Below are 16,897 nucleotides of genomic sequence, written 5' to 3'. Positions count from 1 at the left end.
AGTCATTAGATGATTCAACAATGAAGGGACAGCAGGTACAAATTACAGAGTTGGATGTGATTTTGCAGATGTGCTCCCCAGCCTATTGATTTTTTATCTATCTCAAAGTCATGGTGGTGGTTAAGTCTTTATAATACAATTTTCCTACCATCTTTGGTCTACTCTCCTGGGTCCATTTCTGCCTGAGACACTTGCCCCTTCCGGCTCATTTTCCTTATCAAGCTTATGGAATTAGTAGAATGTATTCCCACTGCCAGAGCATCACCTTTGCTGTTGTAGTCTGTGGTCCATACAGATCCTAGGTCCATCCTCTCCCACACTCCCTCTGAGTGCTCAGAGATGTGCAGACATTTCTTTTTATACTTAAAGACCCTCCAGAGGCGCCCTGTATTAGAATCCAGCAACAACCTTCATCGGGTATGCTCATCTATACTTTCATGCACACTTTAATTTGAAGAGCAATCCATTTATTTTTAAGTGCGATCCTCTTGGGGTGCCTTCATGTTGTGATTTTTCACTGAATGAGCCACACCTACACAAATCTCAGAGCAGGCAGCTCCAGCAAGGGAACTCCTAGACTCAGGGGAAATTAGCTATGAAAGGAACCTTGAGGGACATCCAGTGGTTTCCAATTGGCTGTACCACCTTCTATCCTGGGGAGCATTTGGAAATATTGGGGGTTGTGTGGCATTTTTGGTCATCACAGTGACTGAGTATGTCATTAGCACATAGTACCTGAAGAGAAGGGGTGCTAAATGTGATACCATGCATTGGAAGGTATGAAACAATGTTTAGCCCCAATAGTGCCTTTTAAGAAACAAATAATGCCAGTAGCGCCCCCTTGAGAAACAATGATTTAAATTCCTTTATTGTATAGATGAGGAAAATGAGACTGGGAAAGATTGACAAGCGCCCAAGCTCACGCAGCTAGATCTGAACTAGAATATAAGCTTCTAGACACTCAAGCTGTGGTCTTTCCATGGATGTGAATTCATTTTGTTGGGTGAGCTTATTCCAAGCTCTTCTTTTGGGCAGCAGGCGCTATTCCGTGTGTACTCTCTCCTTGTTGTTTTTAATCTTTCTCTCGCTCTTTATTTTTTACTGCTTACAGCTGAGCTTGGTGATTACGATCCTGATGAGCATCCTGAGAATTACATCAGTGAGTTTGAGATTTTCCCCAAGCAGTCACAGAAGCTGGAAAGAAAAATAGCAGAAATCCATAAAAATGAACTCAGGTAATAGGGGTAGATATTTGTAAGAATGGTAGAGGTGCCAAGGTATTCTTACTGGGGGGGATGTGCGAACCATGTGAAGTAAGGATATTTGTAATGTGCGGGCAGACTGTTTCAGGTGGCAGAGCTGTATTTCTGGGTACTGCCAAGGTCCTCCATTAATAATAGTCTCAATAGTGTGGGGTCCCCTGGGTGACTGTTTATGAACCATCAGCAGTTATTAGATCCATATAATTTCTTATGGGTTTTAACCACTCTGACATTCTGAAAGGGAAACCTAGGGTAAATAAGTAATCCTTTCTCTTTTGAAGTTTGCCTGGCCTCTTCCCCTCCTGTGGTCATTGCTGGAAGCCTTGACTCCAAGTAGAGTAAAAAATCCCTCAACAGGGTTTCCTTTGCTGAGCTGGTTTCAGGATGACATTCAGTGCCTGCTCCTTTCTTCCTTGTCTGTGCTGTTCCAGGATGATTGCTAACTATTGGGTTGTCAGAAAACTCATGACGCATTTTTGCAACAAAATCATAGAAAAAATACGTCATGACGTTTCCTACAACCCAATACAAATTAGTAATGGCAGGAGAAGCAAAATGGAATACAGTATTCACTGTGTCCCAGACATTGTTCTAATTACTTGCACATATTGATTCATTTAATCTTCACAACAACCTAGGAGATAGGTGCCATGGTTATTCCCATTTTACAGATGAGGGAGCTGAGGCACAGAGAGAGTAAGCATCTTACCCAAGATTACACAGCTAGCAAGTGGCAGAGGCAGGATTTGAATCCAGGCAGCCAGGCTCCAGAGGCTGTGCTGTCAAGCATTGTGTGACGCTTCCGCCCTGCATAGGCTACTAGGAATGAAATGAAGCATAGCATAGGAGTCATCGACCATTTGGAATTCCGGTAACTTAGGTCTTCTAGTCTGTAACAAGAATTTAGTTGACATACAGGGATAGCTATTGCATTGTTCTGTACACCTGAAACTAATAATTTAAAAAAAATAAAAGAAAAAAAATGTAGATCTGTGCAAATCACAGAAAATTCATTTTGATAATACTAGCAAGCATGGGCTGTGCTGACAAGTATTGATGGAGAACCTCAAGAGCTGAGATGCTTCTATCTTCTGCGCCTTCAGTAATTATAAAAAAATTAGTGTCACTGGATTATGAGTTCTGGAACAAATTACTGTCCCCTTGTGAGGGCATGCTGGAGCTCCCTACTTTATGCAGGCACTCCCCCTTCTGGTGAGCCTGAGAAGAGTGTACATGTGGTCATGAAAGGTGGCAGCACATGTCAGCTTGGAAAACAGGACCTTAGTTCTGAGAGATGAAGATGGTTTGACATCAAGAAATTGCATCAATTGCAGAAAGCAGCATACCATCTCTGCGGTAATTTTAGAGTATTGTCTTCTACTGAAAAGCTTTGTTGAAAATATATGACACTTGGACTACTCTTTTTACATTTTGGGGACAAGCATGCCAGAGGTTAAAAGAAATTTCCAATATCCAGTTGTGGGGTAGATCGACCAGCAGTGTCTGGAGAGCACAGGGTGAGACCTTTTGGACAAAGGAGTGACATCCATTGTGTGACTTGTTAGGAGGGAAGATGGGAATTGAAAGTTGTAAGCAGATTTTGCAGGGCCTCAAGTGCTTGGAGCATATGATAATAGCCAACATTTATTGAACACTTACTGGATGCCAAAACACTGTGCTGAGAGCCCTATGTGCTAATATTACCCCACTCAATCCTCCCAAACCCTGCAAGGTCGGTGCTACTGTGGTTTCTAATCTGAGGTGCAGAAAGCACAACTGTGAGTGGCTCAAGGACTTGCCTTGTTAGGAGTGGAGTCAGGACGTGAACCTTGCTCTTATCTGAAAAGGGAAAAGAGAGATCGGGAAGGTCTTGCTTCAGCTTGGAAGTGATACATGACACTTCATGTAACCACGATGGTCACAACTGGTCACATGGTTCTGCCCAAGAGCAAGGAACTGCGATTCTATGAGGTGTCCAGAAGGTGCAAACTGGAAACAGTTGGCAAATAGCTCTTAAAAGCCTTCACAATATCATTCGTTTTTAAAAATAGACTTTATTTTTTAGAGCAATTTTAGATTCATAGCAAAACTGAGTGGAAGGCACAGAGATTTCCCCGATACCCTCTGCATAGCCTCCCCCATTATCAACGTCCCCCACCAGAGTGGCACATCTGTTACAAATGATGAACCTACATTGACACATTATCACCCACAGTCCATAGTTTACTTCAGGGCTCACTCTTGGTGATGTACATTCTATGAGTTTAAACAATAGTATAATGTCATGCATCTACCAATATAATATCATATAGAATACTTTCACTGCCCTAAAAAACCCTCTGTGTTCTGCTGCTTCATCTCTCCCTCCCCTCCCTACCTTTGGCAACCACTGCTCTTTTTACTGTCTCCATAGTTTTGCCTTTTCCTGAATGTCACATAGTTGGGTCCATACAGTATATAACCTTTTCAGATTGGTTTCTTTCAATTCAAGGATCCTCCATGTCTTTTCCTTGATAGCTCATTTTACTGCTGAATAATAGCCATTGTCCGAATGTACCACCATTTATCCACTCACCTACTGAAGGGTATCTTGGCTGCTTTCAAGTTTTGGCAGTTATGAATGAAGCTGCTATAAACACCCATATGCAGACTTTTGTGTGGACATAAAATTTCAGCTCCTTTGGATAAATACCAAAGAGAGCAATTGCTGGATTGTATGGTTAGAGTATATTTCATTTGGTAAGAAACTACCAACCCATCTTCTAAAGTGGCTGTACCATTTTGCATTCTCACCAGCAAAGAGTGAGAGTTTCTGTTGCTCCTCATCTTTGCCAGCATTTGGTGTTGTCAGTGTTCTGGATTTTGGCCAATCTAACAAGTGTGAAACTAATAGAGTTTTATTTAGAAAGATTTTCTAGAGGTATGTTTGGGCCTGTTAATATCCTGTGAACTCAAGGATGTGGAGATGTATGCTTCACATTATTGAATAGACGTCAGTGCTAAACCCACTGAGGCAGAATGCTGCTTCTAGATCAGGGGAGGTTAATAATTTCTTTCTTTTTTTTTTTCTTTTTTCTTTGTCTTTCTGGGTTGTATAGTCTCTTTTGCAACTACTCAGTTCTGATTTTGTAGAGCAAAAGAATACAAACAATACATAAATGAGTGGGCTGTGAATCAATAAAACTTTATTGGCAAAACAGATGGTAGGGCCAGATTTGACCTACAGGTTCTGGTTTGCTGACCTCTGTTCTAAACACGTGGCAGAGCAGGTCTAACATCAATTTCTGTGTCATTCTTCTGCCTCTGTAAGTAATTTTAAGACAACAAGAGCCACATTTGTTTTGAAAACTGCATGTGAAAAAGAATCTCTTGTAATTTACAGATTTCATTTGAGTTTGGTTTGCAGAGATGAGGTCCTAGCACAAGGACTGCTTTAGACATAGGTCATCCCTCTTTCTGGAGCCCCCTGTTGGCTGGAGGAAGTCATTGCCACAATTCCTGGGGACATGACAGTTCTGTTATTTTTGACTCTTCTTGGTTTCTGTTTTCCACAGCTCTCATCATGGCATCAGGGTTAAGAGGGAGTGCCATTCTATTAATCCTGAGGGTGCATGGAGGGGGTTGAAGATCAGAAATAAGATTGATTTCACTATCAGAAACTCTGCTATGCTTTTTTAAGGCTTTCCTAGGGTTTCTACTCAGCTAGTCTTCTCATCACCAGTTCATCAGGTTTCTTACTAGAGGCAAAGATATTTGGATCAGCTGTAGTCACAGGTCATCAGCTTTTTTTTTTTTTTAAAGATTTTTATTGGAGATTTTGGGGGATGGGAACAGTGCTGGGGAATTGGGGGAAGGGGAACAGACAAGTTGCTGTCCTTTTGTTCTTCAGTCTAGTTGTGGAGGACGTTGCTTCACTGGCCCAAGTTGGCACCATCATTGCGCTCTTCCCAGATGAGGCACATTAGTCGCCAGCTTCTGGACGGCCGCTCACTGCGGCTAATGGCCGCTCACGCTGGCTGCTGGCCGCTCATGCTGGCTGCTGGCTACACACGGTAGCCCATGGCAACCCACTGCCACAGGGGCTGCAGCCTACGCGGCGACTCACGGCAGCCCAGCTCCAGGTTGAGCTGTTGTTCAGCATCTTAGCTGTGGAGGGCAGTGTCACTGGCCCTCATATGTGGGATCCGATCCAGGGCCTCTGGCGTCCCAAGCCAGTTCTTAACCATCGCTCCACTCGGCCGGCCGGTCATCAGCTTTTAAACATTCAAAAAGCTCAATTGGTGGTGAGGTGGTTTTGATGAAGTATAGTAGTTCCTCCTTATCTGTGGTTTTGCTTTCTGCAGTTTGTTACCCATGGTCAACCATGGCCCAAAAATATTAAATGGAAAATTATGGAATAAAAAATTCATAAGTTTTAATTTTCGAGGCATTCTGAATTGCATGATGAAACTTCACACTGTCCTGTTCTGTCCCCTGGGACGTGAATCATCCCTTGATCCAGCATGTCATCTTACATTATCACAAGAAGAAGGATGACTACAGTACAATGAGATATTTTGAGAAAGAGACCAGATTCACATAACTTTCATTGCAGCACATTGTTATAATTATTTCATTTTATTATTAGTTATTGTTGTTCATCTCTTACTGTGCCTAATTTATAAGTTAAACTTTATCCTAGGTATGTATGCATAGGAAAAAACAGTGTATGTAAGGTCCATGGTCTCAGGCATCCCCTGGGGGTCTTGGAATGAATCTCCCATGGATAAGGGGGGACTACTGTATATTCTTTGCCCTTAAAGAGAAGAAAAATCATCCCATTAGCAATCACCATAATGATCTAATGCAGTGAGGTTTGTGCTGAAATCCATAATGACACAGAGTGTATTTTAAACAGAGTCATTATCTCTTTTATTTCTCAAAACTTATATTCTCTGTAAATCATATGCTGTGGCTTCCTGTCAAGGATTTTTATAGTCTCAAAAACGTCTAGCTTTCTGGAAATAAGTGCCCTGCTATGATAAATAACCCTCTACCTATGCTTCTGATGGATAGATCACAAGGGCCTCCTTAGGAAATGTTTTTATGCAGTTTTGAGAAGAGTGTTTATTGTGTAAAAGGGAGAGGGGAAATGTCAGGTTATTTTATAGCTCCAATCTTTCTTAAACTATGCTTTCCCTCTGTCGTCTCTCCTCCCCCCTCCCTGTATTCTCTCCCCTCCTCTAGTCTCTCATTCCCAAACCCTAGAATCTCTCTCCCTGGTAGGTTGTAAAATCCATACCCATTCTATGTTGTTACTTGGCATTATACCCTTATTAGGAATGGGAAGACAGAACAATTTGGCATCAAATACTCCTCCTGTAAACACTAAATCCCTGCTTTATGTGGCCTAGACTCAGGGAGATTTCTAAGGAGGGTAGGGCCAGGGGCAAATGATGTGTGCACCTAAGTCATCAATATTTTTTATACAGATGAAAAAAAAATCTGGCAAGCATGACTTGAAGGGAGAAAAAGCAATGTTACTGAAGTACAACATGGCTATGAAAAAAGAGAGGGGAGTAGTATCAAAAGCTGGAATCAGCCATTTCTAAATACATCTTTGATCGCCTCTGAAATATGATTCTAAATTACACAGAATCAAAGACTTTTTGAACTTTTGATGAGACTATAATAGTATGTTTATCCACTCATCCATCCACACACCCATCCATGATTCATCCAAATAGCTCTGCATCTATTCATCTCTGTCCATCCATCCATGCACCCTTCCATGATACATCCATCCATTCATCTATCCATCACTCCTTTCATGCAACAACTACTTATGGAGGGGCAGCTATATGTCAGGAACTGTAGAAGTGTTGGATGACCTGGCCCAGTGATCTTTAACTGCTTCATCACCAAACTGGGATCCCCTTCATCACTAAATATGACCTCATGTTTTGAAAGGTTTTATCTAAAAAACAACATTCATGAAGCAACAATTAATTTGCTTCCTAATTTTTATTAGCCATACACAGCTACAACTACATTCCAGAGCCTCTGACTATCAAGAGGTAACTAACCAAAAACAAACTTAATGTCCAATGATTACACTTAAGGGACTCTTGGAGTTCAAAGCAGGGGTTCTAAAGGGACAGTCCTTGAACTACACTCTGACCCAGATAGATGTTCTTTTGGTCAAATAATAGTTTTCAAAAATGGAACCAGTTGCTGTAAGTTTCTGTTTTAATTGCAATGGGAGGATTTGGTAACACTAGGCCTTGACCCCTTGATGGCTGCACTCAGCTAGAGCGAAGCAGCAGTGTCCTGTAAAAGAATCATTTGCTCTTTGACTCATCTCCACCTCTGCTCAGCCAGTTCACTTTCTGCTCCCGTTGATATTGTGTTTACGACCATCTTCTATTACCGAGAAGGAAAGACAGATCTGAGAGATTCAGTTTTCCAAAGCTACACAATTATGAAGCAATACACCTTGACCTGAAGCCTGAATTTCCCTGTATACAGTACTCCGATACTTCCTAAGTTGCCGCTTTCCTGAGTCTGTCCTTCCCTGGCCCCAAGGAATCACCACTGTCTACCTCATAGCAGGGCAGTTACCCAGATGTGTAGTGTTCTACCTAATGCTCTGCATAGAGATGCTCCCTCGTGGTACCCAAGCAGGTTTCAAGAGAGAATGTCCCTCTCTACGTAAAGAATTAGAAATGACAGACCGGGAGCTCTCACTTCCAGTTAAGATGTAGAAAAGCATGAGACATTTATCTCCCCTCAACACCAAGATAATATCAACAAGCTACATAAACTACAAAATCATATTTTTAAAACCTATCTGAGAGCTTTGCATCTGAGAGGACTAAATGGACTAGAGTCCTGAATGTCCTTCCTAGGAGAGTGGAGAGCTGCAGTTGCTTTCACTTGTGGAGGTGTGGTGGGAGGAGGGGCGTATGCCTTAGGTGGGGTGCAAGAGCAACTGGCTGAATCTTTAACAAGCTTTCAGTGGCCATGAGTGGGCTGACTTGACTGATTGGAACCCCAAAGACTCCAGCTACAGAGTGAGTTGCACTTTCCCATCAGACCCAGACCTTCCTTGAGCAAAGAGGGGCAGGGTGCCAGAGTTGGACAGGGCAGCAGAGCTTAGTGAAGTCCCTCCGAGGCACTCCAGACCTTCAGCCAGGGCAAAGCAGCTCTCGCTAACAGAGGGGTCAGGACCACAGGAAGGATAAAAGTTCTTCTGAAGTACAGAGCCAGGGGTGGCCCTGAAGAGCAAAAGAGATGCCCTGCAGCTCAAAAAGTTGACAGCCAGGCTAGAAAGCATCGAGAGCTCTCCAGAGTCTCATGGTGCTAAGATCTGAAGCCCTGCCGGAGGGCAAGTCCAGAGAGCACTCACGCATTTGAAACCAGTGATGAGCAAAACCTAACTGAAGTTGCAACCAAGTTGCAGCAAAAACTGACCTCACTCAGGCATTATATTGGTGTTCTGCCAACGAGTTTAACTCTGGAGCTCACAGACACAAATGGATCAGGTGGAGCCAAACCCGCCCCGTTGCCTGCCAACTGTGCTCCAGGCAGTCCAAGTTGTTGCTGGCAAGAGCCGCATTCCACAATTAATGTCTACTAATCATTTGTATTCATTCTTGGGATGCTGTACATTTTTGTACTCTGTGTAATGGTATGCTGAAGGCAGATCAATAAGAGAGAGAGTGCTCTTCTTTGGCAAAAAGTATTCAAGATGGGCAGAAGGGAGATATATAGCTAAATGCATAATTATTTGACCTCACCTAATTTATTACAAAAGCACATCTTTAGAGAACTGTTAGCTCTTAAAAAAGAATTCAACTAATCACTGTTTTTTTTTTACTTCTAAATGTCTCATTAGAGATACTATTAACCTTAGCATAACAGTTTCTGCTGCAAGATTTAAAGGCTGGAAAATCATTATTTTCCATTACCCAACAGAGTTTGTGCCAGAAACAAATGTCCAGTGGGAGACTCAAGGGAATAAAAAAAAAAAAAAGCATTTCTATTTAATTGCTCTTAGCGCCTTCCTGAAAACCTGATCATTAAAGGGTTTCTTCCTCAGTGAGTGAGGGGTCGCAGGAGTTTCTAATGCTGTTGAGTCTTCACCTTTCTCCCATTGGTTTTGAACCTCTTTCTTTCTCTGAACATTTGCAGTTATCCTTTTCTCTGTGTATGGCCTTTTTTAGGCTAAATCTTTTAAATGCTTACCGTTGGAGATTTGTAGCCAAAACCAAAGCAAACAATACTGATTTGAGGACTTTTATTTTAAAGAGGAACCTTTGCTTTGCTGTAAATATCTCAGTGTGCTTTCTGACATTTTCCCCAACATCATAATTCTGATGTCAGTCATATGCAGGATTAGCAAGGGAACAAATGCTATTCTGGGTGAGGAGAGAGCATGCTCTGTGCCAGGCTCTAGTCTAACTGCTTCATATCTGTTAACTGCTTCCTCTTTATTACTGAATCTTGGAGGTAGGTACTATGTTTATGTTCATGTTATGGAATCATAGACACATAGCTTTACTTGTTTTCGATTCCCGTGTTCAGTTCCTAGATCAGGGTTCAGCAAACATTTTCTGTACTAGGTCATTTAGCAAATATTTTAGGTTTTGCAGGACGTACGGTCTCTGTTGCCATGACTCAGTCTTACCATTGTAGCTTGACAGCATCTATAGACAGTATGAAGATGAGTGGGTGGGGCTGTGTTCCAATAAAACTTTACTGACATTGAAGTTTGAATGTCATATAATTTTCATGGATCATAAGATACTGTTTTTCATTTGTTTTAAATCATTGAATAATGGGAAAAAAAACCATTCTCAGCTCGAGGGCTGTGCAAAACCAGGCTGTGGTCAGGTTTTAGTCTGCATGTTTTAGTTTGGGGATCTCTGACCTAGATTCAAACTGAGACATCACTTTTCTCGAATCAGGTCTAAATAGTAGTCACCTGGGATGGATCGCCTCATCACTGATAAGATGCAATATTTAGAATATGAGAAAGGCTTTCTATAAGAAGTGATATTGAAGGCTGGCCAAGTGGCTCAGTTGGTTAAGAACTCGCTCAAGAGTTTGAGCTCTGAGCAACAGCAGTTCGATTCCTGGCTCAAGCTGAGCTGCTGCTGAGCTGCCAACAGGTGGCAGGATGGCTCAGCTAAACAAACAAACAAAAAAAGTGATATTGAAATGCTCTGCCGTGGCATCCAGGAGAATGGACAGGTGGCTCCTGACCATACCTGGTTGGTAATGATGGTGGTGCAGGCACTGAGAAGTCTGGTAGAACCAGACAGACTTGGATTTGCACCTTGTTCCTCTGCTTACTAGCAGAGCAACCCTGAGCAAGTTACTTTTCCTCCTTGAATGTAAGAATCCTCATCTATACAATGAAGATAGGAATTCATCCTTTATGAATATTAAGTGAAAAGAGATGTATATTGCTTGGCAATATGTATCCATTCTCCTGTTGATGTACATCTAGGTTTTTGTTATTGTGGCTTCTTGAATAATTCTCATGGGGATCCACGTACAGGAATCCCTAGTCTAGGTGCAAACCCAAGTGCGGAATTTACTGGGCCATAGAGTTTCCACAACTCCAGCTTTTCTAGAGAATGGTAGCTTGTTTGCTAGGGGTTGCTTCTGCTTAACATCCACACCAACAATATGTGAGGGTTCCCAGTGCTTCACATCCCCTTTTCTTCTTTCCCTCTTTTAAGTAAACTCTTAAAAGTTAAAGTATATCACAGGTTCAGAAAAATGCACAAAATGCACAAAAAAAGCTCAGTGAATTATTACAAAGCAAGCATGTAAGTAACCACCACCCAGGCCAAAGAGAGAATTGGCAACACCTCAGAAGCCCCTATTATACCCCTTCCCAAAGTTCACCTTCTCTGTCTTCCACAAGCATAACCACATCTCTGACTTTTAACACTTGCATTTCATTTTGCTCATTTTGAAAGCCATATAAATGGAATTCATTCGGTGTGTGTTCATTTGTATCTGACTTCTTTTCTCAGTTTAATTTTTATGGTAGTCACCCATCTTGTTGTGTGTAGCTTTAGTTCATTTATTTTCATGGCTGTATAAGTATTCCATTTTATTGTATTTATTTTTAATTTTATTTCAATTACAGTTGATATTCAATATTATTTTATATTAATTTCAGGTGTGCAGCATAGTGGTTAGACATGTATATAATTTAAGAAGTGACCCCCTCCCAACTAGTCTAGTACCATCTAGCACTACATAGTTATTATATCATTGACTATATTCCTTATGCTATACTTTACATTCCCATGATTATTTGTAACTATCAATTTGTGCTTCTTAATCCCTTCACTTTTTCACCCAGCCCCCCAAACCCCCTCCCATCACCCCAACAAATCTTGTAGTATTCCATTTTAGATCCATTCAACTATTGGTAGACATTTGAAGTTGTTTTCCTATTTATTGCTGTTACAAATGGCACTGCTATGAAAATTCTGTTTCTTGGTGCAACATGAACTAGTTTCTGTTGCATGTATAACTGGGAATAGAATTGTTGTATTATAGGGTAAACATGTTCAACTTTAATAGGTAGTGCCAGTTTTCCAGATAGTTCTACCAAATTGCTTTTCCACTAGCCAGGTATGAGAGTTGCTTTTGCAGCACATCTTCATGAGTGTTTAGTATTGTGTTTAAAATTTCAGCTGTCAGATGGATGTGTAAATGACTTCTCACAGTTTTAATTTGCATTTTCCTGGTCATAAAGAGGTTAAGCACATTTTCATGTGATTGTTAGCTATTTGGATATCTTATTTAAGTGTCTATTTAAGTCTTCTGCCGGTTTTCTTCTGGGTTGTTTTTTTAAAATTTTTACTGTTGTTTATTGGTTTATAGGATTAAAACAATTCTACACAGGAGTCCTTTTTATAGTTGTACATGCTGCCACAATCTTTTCCCATACGGGGCTTGCTTTTTCACACCCTGGATGATATCTCCTGATGAACAGGAGTCTTAATGGCATGTCTTCTGGAGCTGTGCCTGCTGCCATCTGGGGTTGAGTGTTTGCGATCAGAAATTAGATGCCCATCAGATTTATGAAGGACAGAGAAGTGGTCAGAAAGAGACCACTAAGGCAAGCAAAACTTACACACCTTCCAACAGGAAGTCCCAAGTTATAACTTTTACCAATTGCCTGGTTCCCTGGACTGACTAGAAAAGAAGGGTGTGCTTCAACCAAACTTTACTTTGAAGAGTAAGTGATGTGTGGCTTATAAAAAGGTGCTGACAGTTTGACCACTAAGAAGAAGGGCCAGCTCTCTAAAGCAAAGGATCTCTTGTTAGTGTGGGCAGTGTGAGGGCCTTCCGTGTCACCTGGGAGGATTATCCCGGGGCAGACCTAATGGCCTGTGGCTGTGAGAGGCACTGGGCTGCTTAGGCTCTGGTCCTGGTTTATTTTGGCCTCAGTGTGGGTCAGTAGGCTGAAGTTTTGCATTGAGGGTCACCAGAGTGGGGGTCCTGTTTAGTAACATGCTGGGTCACTCAGCTTCACGCTTTGTCCCTGGTCGGGGGTGAGATGAGTGTACACGTGAGTGAGACAGAGGGAGAGATTGTGTGTGTTTGGGGAAAGAGGGCGAGAAAGACCCGCTATTTAGATTTAATAATTATTTTCTGGTGAAAGGTAAGATTTTCCTTTAAGAATTTATAAGAGAGCTATGGCAAGAGAAACACCTGTATATATGGAGAAAACTTAAAAGAAATCCTTTGCTCTATCCCGTCAATATAGCTGCTGATTTTCTTGAATCTATTTTTACTTTATCAAGAAGAGAAATAATTATTATGACTGTGACTTAGAAAAAAAAAAGAATCAAAAGAAATGGTCAAAGAAAAATAGTTGTTGGCTTGAAAGGGCCCATACAGTGCTGATTAGGGTGAAAAAATAAAGAAGCCCCTTTGTATATCAGTGAAATTTCAGAATGCTAAGACTGAAGAGGAAATCTTGAAAGGCTTTAGAAAGACTTTATTTTCCTAAAGCAGGGGTTTGACTTAATCCCTCAGGAATGTATTCTGTAAAGGATGGATTTAAAAATGCTCTCTCCTGCATTAAAAGGAAAAGGTAGCATATATGGCTACCTTCCCGTCTTTCTCCAGGTCCCTATGGATAATAGAAAAAGTATTAGGAAATGAATATGAGAAAGAATATCATCTTTGGATCAGAAGCCTTGAAGTATCTCTGGGAGACAGGAAGCAGAGGGAATCCAGCGCAAACACACAGAGGATAGGAGAGGTTCTGGCTGCTTCAGACAACAAACACCCAGGTTGGCCATCATGGTGAGTGGGCCACTGCATTTGGAGCAGCTGGACAGCTTTGATCCCTCCCTCTGGCTCCAGGCTTGAGCTGGAGGTACCTTGTGTGGGGGCAAGACCCAGAGGAACTAGAGCTTTCAGCCTGAAATCACGTTACTGACACACTCTGTTCCCACATGGCACGTCCGATCCTTCCCTACAACCTCTGGATGCTGCTGCATTAAACAAATAACATCAGATACAAAGAAGAGAGCATCCAACCAAGAATCACTGGACACTTAAGGAAACATCAAATCATTGAATGAAAAACTGACTTAGCAAACCAAAGGACCATCACCAAGAAAGCAGCAATAATGGAGCAAACAAAACTGGACTTTAAAAGGAACAAAGTGGATATCTTCAGAGAAATAAGAAGAATTTATTCCATGAAATAAGAACAGGCAGCTATTTCAAGAGCCAAGTACAGGCACACCTTGGAGATATTGCAGGTTGGGTTCCAGACCACTGTGATACAGTGAATATTGCAATAAAATGAGTCACATGGATTTTTGGGTTCCGAGTGCGTATTAAACTTATGTTTACAGTATACTGTAGTCCATTAAGTGTGCAATGACATTATATCTAAAAAAAATGTACATACCTTAATGAAAAATACTTTATAGCTAACACATTCTTACTGTCATCTGAGCTGTCAGTGAACCATAATCTTTTGGCTGGTGAAGAGTTAGTTGAATACTGTTGACTGATCAGGGTCATAGTTGCTGAAGGTTAGGGTGGCTGTGGTAATTTCTTAAGATAACAATGAGGTTTGCTGCATTGATTGATTCTTTCACTTGAACACTTAGAGGCCATTGTAGGGTTATTAATTGGGTTAATTTCAATATTGTTGTGTCTCAGAGAATAGAGAGGCCCAAAGAGAGAGAGAGAGATGGGGGAATGGCCAGTTGGTGGAGCAGTCAGAACACACACAATATTTATTAAGTTTGCCTTCTTAAATTGGTGTGGTTCATGGCGTCTCAAACAATTACAATAGATACATCAAAGATCACTGATCACAGTTCACCATAAAAGTATGATAATCATGAAAAAGTTTGAAATATTGTGAGAATTAGCAAGATGTGACAAAGACACGAAGTGAGCAAATGCTGTTGGAAATATGGCCCCAATAGACTGGCTTGATGTAGTGTTGCCAAAACCTTCAATTTGTAAATAAATAAATAAATAAATAATACAATATCTGTGAAGTGCAGTAAAGTGAAGTACAATAAATCGAGGTATGCCTATAGATATTATATTGAAAATGAAATATTTAATTGATGTTAAGGAAACTCATGAATGGGGTGAAAAGTAGGATGTACACAGCTGAAGAATAAATTAGCAAGCTAGAAATTTGACTTAAGAAATAGTTCAAAGGCAACCCGGTTGGGACCCTCTCTCATTTTGAGAGCTGTAACTTTCTGCTCTAATAAAACTATCCTCTGCTACAAGCTTTAAAAAAAAAAAAAGAATCAAAATGTAGTGCAAAAAGACAGAGATTTAAAGAATGAAACAAAGGTTAGAAGACATGGAGTTTGGACCTAGGAGTTTCAAAATCCATTTACTAGGAGGGCCTCTCAAAGGACAGAAGAGAGAGAGAGTGGTTGGAGTAAGGAAGGGAGTTGGGAAGAGAAGAAAAGAATCAAAGCAACTGCCAATGAAAGATATTAGTTGTTGGATTAAGTGTCCCCTCAGTGCTGATCATGAAAAATAAAGATGCTCTTACACACATCAGAGTGAAATTTCAGTGCACTCAGGGTAACAAGAAGATCCCAAAAGGCTTTAGGGAGAAGGTAGATGGGCTACTTTTTGCTTTAGAGGCATGATGACGACTCTTAGCTGTCTTGAGGGGATCGTGGAGCAAGTTATCTGTGGGGAGAAGCTCAGATGGAAATAGATCTAATATGGCAATATAATTTTATGTTTTGAAAATAAAAATGAGTTCCTGTTGTTTTCCTTTGCAAACTCTTCTTGGTTCTTAGGGCTATGCATTTATCCTTGGGGAATGGTTCAGATCCTCTAAGTTACATGTGGGATATTAATGTTAGTCAAAGCAGTCTTTGAAATACTTACTGCACAGTCCTGGTTTGGAAGTTTGCCCCCAAAGGGCTTTTCACAGCCATCTATATTTGTAGGCCCTCCCCACCCCCCCAAAGCCAGGACCTTGTTTACTACCCTGAAGGTTAGTGCTAGGACTAGTGGCTGAGATTTCCTTTCAAAATCCAGGGCTTTCCAATGGAATGGTTGATAGTTCTTTCTACCCGGATGGGTCTGTTTAGACTGGTGGATGGGGTAACAGGATTGCCCACTTTCTACCCTGAGCAAGAAGGAATGTCATTTACCCTAGAATATCTTTTAAAATAAGTTGGAAAGAACAGACGCTGAGTTTTATTTCATATTAAGATTGCATTTCCAATGGCCTACTTATTGGTAACTTGAGAACCTTGATTAACGGTACGGGTCACTGGAGTGCTCAGAGTACTTGTGAGTTTATTATGGAGCAATTAGCCAGGGAACAGGAGCTCGGGTTCCTTGGCAAAGGACTTCTCGTGGTATAATGATCAGTCTTCCTGATTACTATTTGTGTAGGGATTTCTATCTTTATTTAGTTTAGGATGTCACATTTTATTGAATGAAGGGACTCCATGTTTGTTATTTTCCATATTAACTCCCTGTCTTTTCTTGTGTGATTTCAGAGGCCAGAGCCCCCCAGTTGCTGAATTTAACTTACTCCTGAAAGCTCATACTTTGGAAACTTATGGGGTGGATCCCCACCCTTGCAAGGTAAGTGCCCCTCACAGCAGGTCAACATTTAACAGTTATTTTGCCCCCAAAAGTTAACTGGTGTATATTCCTGGCAGACCCCTCCTAGGACATTTCCACGGTCTGACCCACTGCCTCTAATTGGAAGGGACAACAAGTGGGCTGCAGTCACATGTTTTGGTTGCTGATTTTCTCCATTGGGATCTACCAGCTTCATGCTAATTGCTATGTAGTAGCCATGTGTTCCTAAATTAACATACACAGATTCATTCATCCATCAAATAGATGGTTTTACCCCTGAGAAGTTACAGTGTCCTAACATTTATTTTCAAGGCCATTTCTAGCAAAAGTGCAGCCTTAAAAAACAGAAACGTGGAAGAAAAGAAAGATTTAAATTTATATTTTGACATTAGGAGCATTTGTTTTTCTTTTTCCTATACTCATATTATTTGACAGTATTTCACTCAGCTTGAAAACCAGGCCAAGTGTATTGGAATCACCTGAGTCCCACCCCGGAGCTACTGATTCAGAATCAC

The 16,897-nt window shown here is 41.1% G+C and overlaps 1 protein-coding gene across 1 annotated transcript in view; it reads left to right on the top strand.

Moving 5' to 3' along the window:
• The window catches only part of FRMD3 (FERM domain containing 3), a 284,121-nt gene that overhangs the window by 207,112 nt on the left and 60,112 nt on the right, over positions 1–16,897 (top strand). Inside the window, exons 6-7 of the mRNA XM_019628278.1 lie at positions 1,112–1,235; positions 16,295–16,382. Coding sequence (XP_019483823.1) covers positions 1,112–1,235; positions 16,295–16,382 — 212 coding nt within the window. The remainder of the gene's footprint in view (positions 1–1,111; positions 1,236–16,294; positions 16,383–16,897) is intronic.

This window comes from Hipposideros armiger, unplaced genomic scaffold, assembly GCF_001890085.2.
Source record: "Hipposideros armiger isolate ML-2016 unplaced genomic scaffold, ASM189008v1 scaffold_777, whole genome shotgun sequence".
Lineage (NCBI taxonomy): Eukaryota > Metazoa > Chordata > Mammalia > Chiroptera > Hipposideridae > Hipposideros > Hipposideros armiger.
The sequence above is the reverse complement of the archived record's forward strand: the minus strand, read 5'-3'. Positions and strand labels throughout refer to the sequence as shown.